General features: G+C 33.0%; 1 protein-coding gene across 1 annotated transcript in view; it reads left to right on the top strand.

Annotated features, from left to right (window-relative positions):
- Positions 1-8,631, top strand: part of GPHN (gephyrin) — a 435,631-nt gene that overhangs the window by 168,146 nt on the left and 258,854 nt on the right. The window contains exon 4 of the mRNA XM_019641276.1: positions 4,414-4,506. Within this exon, the coding sequence (XP_019496821.1) occupies positions 4,414-4,506 (93 nt within the window). The remainder of the gene's footprint in view (positions 1-4,413; positions 4,507-8,631) is intronic.

The following is an 8,631-nucleotide window of genomic DNA, read 5'->3' as shown; positions in this document are numbered from 1 at the left end:
GGAGGGCAGTGTCACTGGCCCTCATATGTGGGATCCGAACCGGGGCCCTCTGGCATCCCAAGCGAGTTCTTAACCATCGCGCCACTCGGCCGGCCCTGAATTTTTCTTATTTGATCGTTGCTGGTGGAGGTTTTCTCCTCAAGTTTCTACTCTTTTTTGTTCATTTTTGTTAGATGATGAGAGAGGGAAATTGTATGATGCAACTTCATTCCACTATGCTAACCTGGAAGCTCAAGGCAATAAATTTTTAAAGAAATACCTTCCACATAAAGGAAAATTAATCATTAAAATAAACAATGCCTTTAACCTCAATGTAGCAACAAATGCAAAGGAATTTTTCATAAAGGTGGCTTATGCAGAAATCTCAGTGACATCCTATCTGGCAGAGGCAGCCAAATATTAAGTTATCTCTCAGAATGAAAGGGATCTTACAGGTGCAGAAATAAATAAAAGATAAATTGTTTTTAGGTGTTCTAACGTGATAGAAGAATAGACTTAGATTATCTAGAGCCATACATAGTTAGAAAGCATATTTAGTCCAGTTTAATGTGCATATATATCACCTTGAGGAATCTTCCTAAAAATGCAGATTCTGATTTAGTAGGTCTTGGATGGGACCTGAGATTCTGTATTTCTCAGGTGATGCAAATGCTATTGATCTTCAGATGACACTTTTAGTAGCAAGATTGTAGACAACCGTAGACTTAGCACTCCTCTACTTCACATGAGACAAAAGACTGTACCGTATCATCTTTGTACCCCTGCTATCTAATGAAGTACTTGAATAAAAGTATGCACTGAAATATTTTCTTGTTAAATAATTCTATGACTACTAGGTGCCTAGAATACTTGTATTCTATATTGGTGGATGAGGAAGAATCCTTATGTTTTGGAAACCAACTTAGTGAATGATAGAATTGCTACTTTATCTTAAAAGTCCAAAGCCTAACTAAAATTTTTGCTCATATGAAAAACTCATGCACATCATACAGCTAAATATCAGACAACAAAATATTACTTCTCAAATACTTAAACAATTTTTTTGTCTTTTTTAAATTAAAATTTATTGGGATGACAATGGTCAACAAAACTACATAGGTTTCAAGTATACAGTTCTATAATACATCATCTGTATATTGCATTATGTGTTCACCACCCAGAGTCAGTTCTCATTCCATCACCATATATTTGACCCCCTTTACCCTTTTCTACCACACCTCCTCCCTCCTCCCCCTCTAAACCGTGGTCTGTGTCTATGAGTTTTTGTTTCTTTGTCTTGTTCCTTTGTTGCCTTCAGTTTTAAATCCCACATATGAGTGAAGTTGTATGGTTCTTGACTTTTTCTGTCTGACTTACTTCACTTAACCTAATGATCTCAAGATCCATCCATGTTGTCTCAAATGGCAGTATTTCATCTTTTCCTATGGCAGAGTAGTATTCAATTGTGTATGCAAGTATGTACACATCTTTATCCAATCATCTATCAAAGGACACTTTGGTTGTTTCTATGGCTTGGCCACTGTAAGTAAAGCTGCAGTGAACATTGGAGTACATATATCTTTACAGATAAATGTTTTCAGATTTTGGGGGTAGATACCCAGGAGAGGGATTGCTGGGTCATATGGTAATTCTATTCTTAGTTTTTTGAGGAGCCTCCATACTGTTTTCCATAGTGTCTGTACAAATTTACATTCCCACCAACAGTGTATGAGGGTTCCTTTTTCTCCACAGCCTCTCCAACACTTATTATTTGTCTTGTTGATGATAGCCATTCATTCTAACAGGTATGAGGTGATATCTCATTGTGGTTTTGATTTGCATTTCCCTCACAGCTGGTGAAGCTGAACATTTTTTCATATATCTGTTGGCCATTTGTATGTCTTGTTGGGAGAAGTGTCTGTTCATGTCCTCTGCTCATTTTTTAAGTGTATTATTTGTCTTTTTGTTGTTGAGTTATATGAGTTCCTTTGAATGGTCTTTAATTGAGCTCAAGATATCAAATATTACTGAAATGAAAGAAGTGTGTAACAGTAGGTGTTACCAATTATCCATCCTGGGAGTAGAAAAACAAGTAATATTCCAATGGTGCAACTAACCTTAAGCTGTGTGACATTTTTGTGGGCCTACCCAGCTGAGTAAGCTGTGAAATTCACCTTCAGATAACTGAACTAATCCTCACTTTAGACTAATAGTTCTTAATTGCTTGGCTACATTTTTTAAATTGCCTTTTAAGGAACTTTTAAATGCCCAGGTTGCACTCCACAGAAGGGACCCAAGCATCAGTATTTTTTAAAGCTCCACAGATGATTCCAGTGTATTGTCAAGTTTGAGAACCATTACTTGACTGTGAGCTCTTTGAAACCAGGGTTAATCTTTCATTTATTTTTTTAACTCTTAACACCTAATACTTGGTATAGGTACACAGTAAATGTTGACTTAATCACTGGGTGAATTATGTTATGAGGAAGTATTGCCTATTGCCAAACAGTAGCATTCTTCAGTATAAAGTGACTATTTTAGCTTTATTAGCATATTGAAATTTGAAAATTTTGATTGCCCTCTTGGTATTGACAATTCTGAAAATTGGCATTAGATACTTTTGTGTGCTTAAGTATTATGTTGATAAAATTCAATATATCAATTTTTTGTCAAGATCTGATGTAAATGGAATGTGGTCAGAGATGAAAAAGCTGTGTGACTCAGGCAATCCAGTACTGTGATAGAGTATTTAGGAATGTTAATAAATAAATCTAAAGTGTTCTAGGATTCATTAGTGGGAGAACAAGTTCAATTTCATTGCTGAGTTATGACATCAACTTGCTTTTTTATAGACTAGAAATAATAACTACTTAGAATGATGAGTATCTACACTTTTCTACTTTTTAAATAGAAGCACAAGGCAATGGAAATTTTAAGTTTAGTTTGTGAAACCACTTCATAATAACCTATATTGTTATACTCATTGATTTTGTATGCTTTCCTTATTACAAAATTGTAATTATAATTATATCACGGTTGGAAGTTCTTCAGTGGGGTTCTCAGTAGTCTACAACTTTTATCTTTTAAAAATACTTTGTTGGGCTGGCTGAGTGGCCCAGTTGGTTAAGAGCTCGCTCAAGAGTTTGAGCTCTGAGCAAAGCGGATGCCCGGCCCGAGCTGAGCAGCTGCTGAGCTGCCAACAGGTGGCAGGATGGCTCAGCTTAAAAAAAAAAAATACTTTGTTGCCATTAATTAATCAAAAGGGAAAATCCCCTTCATTTGGAGCTTTGAGCTCTCCATTCCTATAATACAAGGATGAAATAAAAATGTGTGAGGACAGGGGAAACAATCATTTTTAGTTCCTAAATTTGTCCTTCTAACTAATCATCCTGCATTTTACGCTGCTGATGAATTTGAGAACTGCGGAAATTGTATTTTACATGTAGGTATTAGTCCACTACTTGTATTTAACATCTAGTTATCAGCAATTAAATAATATAATTGTATTATTAAATTTTGGACCAGAATTTTAAAAAGATAATGAAGCAATATACTACCGAAGCAAATATTTGATTACAATTTAAATGGGCATTTAATAGTTCTTTTTAATAGCTAAAATGTAGGATAGATTAATAGAATTACCAATAGTGGAAGCAAATAGAGATCCTAGTTAAACTTCTTTACAAACTAGCTGGGTAACTTTGAGTAAATTATTTAACCACTTTGTACTTCAGTTGTCTTTTCTGGAAAATGAAGAGTCAAATCTTCTAAGGTCTCTACCAACTAAAATTTTATGGTATGTAATTCTAATCTATAAGTGTCATAGTATTGATGTGGAGAAAAAAACTTTAAGCAATTATTTATTCCTATACATTTCTTTTAAGGCAACCATGTAAAATAAATCCTGAAAAAATGTAAAGCTTTCCTAAACAACTTGAAACTTAGCAGAAAATATTGACTCAATCACAGGCAATATTGGGGAACATATGTTGAGGATCCACAGATCTGGTTTGAATCCCAGCTCTTCTTCCTTTTAGTTTGTGAGCCCATAAGCAAGTAAGTTTCGTGACTGCTCAGAATCCATTGATGAAAAAATGAATGAGTCTGTTTCTTTCAATATAAATTGAAGTATGAATATTTACCTGGCAGGATTGATATAGCGTTTAATAATGAGTATTTCCTGTGTTTCATTTACTTTCAAGAATTTGATGCTTGCTTCATAATTTTCTATAATGAGTAAAATAAATACCCAAAACTACAGTATATTTTTGATCAACAGTGAAATTGTTCCATGAATTGTGCTTCAAAATTTTCATGTAGATTGTTGAAAACAGTCTGTTTTTCCTCACTATGAATAAAGCATTTGAGTATATCCATGTTTTGAGCAGGTAGGCAAGTCATTCTTCATATGACATTATTACTGTTTTCTTTCAGGAAACTCTGATAGATTGGTGTGATGAAAAGGAACTTAATTTGATATTAACAACTGGAGGAACAGGGTTTGCACCACGAGATGTCACTCCAGAGGTGAGTTAAAATATGCCTTTCTCATTCAAGTAGTATTCATGTTATTTTAATCCTTTTAAATATTTTTTATATTATTATTTTTTTAATTCTCGTAGGCTGAACAGGAGATGTGTGGTTCTAAGAATGTGAACATTTTGCTGTGGAAAAATTATGATCTAAAAATGTTTGTTGACTTTCTTTCTTTGGACTTAAACTAGAAATGATATAATATGAGGAGGAATAAGCTGGTCCAGAAGGCAGTGCTGCAATTGTTTAGGGTCTGCGGTATCAGCTGAACTTGAGGCATATTGCCAAGGAGGTGATAGCAGAACTCTGACTCTTACTGTGGCATCTGTTCTTTGTTAATATAATTCAAAATGTATCTGATTTCTCTTTTCTTTTGATAACCTTGTCACTGGTCTCAAAGCACAGTAGGATAACTGCAACAGAATATTTACACCAATGTTACAGTTCTTTTGGCGAGAGAGTATTATATATCCCACCATTTTTAATGTGAATTTAAATGCAGAATTTAATAAGCCAAAAAGTAGAATTACTATCTAGGCTTCATACCACAAGAATCACCTCAGCCTTTGCACAGGGGGAAAAATTGGGGAAAGAATAGTAGGCAGTGCTCACTGATACAGAGGAAAAAGTTTTTCTTATTAAGGGAGCCATAAACCAGGTGTCACTTTCAGAGCCATATGCAAACTTATATGACCACTTGTGACATTGTTTCCTTAATCTTCCCAAAAAGTGTTTCTTGGATGAATTTCAATTTAATGTTAACTATATCTTTATACTTTCTTTTCTTATTTTTTTTTTTAAGCTGAGCCATCTTGCCACCCGTTGGCCCCTCAGTGGCAGCTCAGCTCAGGCCGGGACTTGAACCAACAACCCTGTTGCTCAGAGCTTGCACTCTTGAGCAAGCTCTTAACCAACTGAGCCACTTGGCCAGCCCTTTTATCTTTGTATTTTCAAATCAGTACCCTATTGCATCTACTATCTTATTAAGCAAGATACTATTGCTCTGCATCTATTAAATAATGACTGCCTTCTTTCCAAACTTTAGCCTGCACCACTGTCAAATACAGGGCTTGTTCAAATTGCTGGGCCTCACCCACAGAGTTTCTGATGCAGTAAAATCTGCAAAGCGTGCTGAAAATTTGTATTTCTAACAAGGCCCCCGGTGATGCAGATGTTGCTGGCTCATAGATCATATTTCCAAACTTTGAGAACCACTGTTCTACTATATGAAAATGCAAACTTTTGAAACAAGTTGTAAAACATTTTCTATTCTATGCAAAATTCACGACAAACATTTTTTTGGATATTATTATAATTAAGTATATAAATGGTTTTGCTTTTAAATCAATAAGAATAGAGTTGTTTTGAGAAATTGTTAACTTTAACTGCTTAAAAAAAGAAGTCATCCTCACATAATTTATTTAGTTTCTGGATCCTAAGGGGCAGTAGTCCTTTGGCCAATTTTTACATTTCTTTTAAACTATGAGACTAACTTAAAAGGTACAATTAGAGGGAAGCCATCTCCTATAGAGACATGTTTGTGTTTTGTTTTCTTTTGTTTTGTTTGTAAGAAAATTGCCTACATATGTGAAGACATTGATTTTTGGAGTTGGGAGTTAAGTGTCTGAAGTAAATGAAACTATGCTTCTATTTTTTGTGTGATGGTTTGATATTTTCATAATATTTCTTATTTTTATATCAGAAAAATACAAAAAAAGTTACCACAGAATTCATTAATAACCAGATAACATTAGTATTAACTGTGGGGAAATAATTTAATCACAAAGTTTAGCATTTTGTATTCTGTGGAGCTTCAAGTTAATAATGCTGGGTTGCAAATTCAAACCTTTGAATTCTGGCTCTGCTACTCACTAACAAGGTGACAATAGACTAGTCACTAATCTGCTCTGTGCCTCAGTTTCCTATGAAATGAAGGAAACAAAATTACCTATCTACCAGGGTGACTGAGGAGTCAATGAGAACTATTGCTGGTATTTTAGTAAGCCCTACTTAAAGGTTAAATTATAAGGGGTAAATATTTTTTTATTTATTGCTATATAACTACCAAGTGGACACATTTGATAGTATTTTTTGTATGTAACTACCAAATGGACAAAGTTTTATACTATGTTTAAATTATACCCATGAAATCATCACAATTTTGTTACATTATTTTTAATTTTGATATAGTAAGCTTCATATTTCACCTTTTCTAGCTCCATATAAATCAGAAATCTTGAATTTCTACAATTCTAATTTTACCCCCTTGCCCCCCTTTTTGGGTACTATTAGTTAACAAGAGTCTATCTCTTTCCCTGACCTTGTGTGTTTCATTATATCAGAAATTGAGAAGTTCTTTATTCTTAAATGAAGTTGTTTAGTTACCTGAAAATCTTAGAGGTGCTCTTATGTTCTTACATTTATATACGCCTATAGCAACTAACTAGGTAAAATTGCATTAGGTTTTTTTGTTTGTTTGCTTGTTTTTTATGATTTAAAAATGAACATAAATATTTCTTCTCTAATATCTATTTTTGAAAACAGGTGATTTATTTGATTGTGAATTCTTGATATTTAATAGATTCACTTTATGTCTTATATATATAAATACATGTGGTATGACTGTCTACAGCAGAAGTCCATAGGACTGTTAAGCCTTTGAAAAATTAAATAATCGTAAAAGCAATGTAGGGCCACCCAAAAATAATTATAATTTCCCATTCCTTCTATATCCTTAAATAGTTGCAATTCTTATAATATCTAAAAATAACACTGGGATGTCAGCTAGGAATCCAGAAATGTAACTTTGGACCTGTAATAATATAGTTATTTGTCTTTAATTTGTTTGTCTTAGACAATTGTGCCCAAAAAGAGAGGAAACTATTTCTAAACTACATTTACCTGTATACAACTTAAGGTTGCAAATGTTTTTAAATAGATTCAAAAGTTATTGATGGAAAACACAAATATTAAGGTAAAATAATATAAATTTTCCCCCTTAACATGCTAAAATTGTATAGTGAATAATTTACAATAATTAGTATGATCTACAATCAGAAAGGACAATTGTTTGTGGGATGTGTGTGTTGTTAGAAAAAACATGAAGAGGAATGACAAGTTGAATGAATGAAATAAAGCATTCTAAAGTTATTTTTAATGGGTATGGTTCCTGGAGAAAATTAAAAGTTTAATAGACTTAGATTTCTTCCCAGGTTTATTTTAAAAAGGAGCAGGGGGGAATAGCAAGTTTAGAAAAATGTATCCTGTTCACATATTTTTTTAGGAATAAGGCAATCAGAATTGATTTTCCTAAATTAGTAATTTATTTCTATTTTTAGGCTCTGTATCTTAGAATATAGTTCATTTGATAGTGCCTGGCTCACTCCCTTCCTCTAACCATGAGATACTATCAAAGCTTACATAAAATAGCATAATAATCCACACTCTTCAACTCTGTAGTTTTATTTTTATAAGAAAAGCTTTATTTTTTAAAAATAGATTGCATTTTCGCTGATCTTATAAAAAGGTTGGATAATCTGTTGGCATTGGTGAAATGCCTGTAATTATACTCTATAGAACATAAGAACTCATTGCTTTACAAGGTATTATCTCTTCATGTCCCATTATCACTTAATGATGTATTTCCAAAATAGGTATTATTAAATCATGCATCTGTTGTTATTCTCAAAAAGTAGAAGTGTAATTAAGGACATAAATGAGGTGAAGTAAAAGCCCTTATAGAGAGAATAAAAGATTAAGCATTAAAAAAAATCTATATAATGACAAAGAAATGTTTAATAATATAGTAAATTAGAAAATAATAAACTATTTAATGTTTATAAGGTAAAAATAACTCTCAGCACTTTTAGAGCACTAGGCTACACCAGAATAAAGAGTTGTAAACTAATATATTATTTGGATCATGAATTAAAGCATTACATAAAAGCCTAACAAACATTTTAGGTCTCATCCACTCATTCATTCATCAAGTTTTGTATTTTTAGTCTTTAATATATATCCAGTGCCATACTAGGTGCTAGAGTTAAAAAATGAATAAAGCATGGTCCCCATCCTCAAGCAACTCTTAATTTATCACAGGGATCAGCAAATTATGACCTG

This window comes from Hipposideros armiger, unplaced genomic scaffold (assembly GCF_001890085.2).
Source record: "Hipposideros armiger isolate ML-2016 unplaced genomic scaffold, ASM189008v1 scaffold_59, whole genome shotgun sequence".
NCBI lineage: Eukaryota > Metazoa > Chordata > Mammalia > Chiroptera > Hipposideridae > Hipposideros > Hipposideros armiger.
The sequence above is the reverse complement of the archived record's forward strand: the minus strand, read 5'-3'. Positions and strand labels throughout refer to the sequence as shown.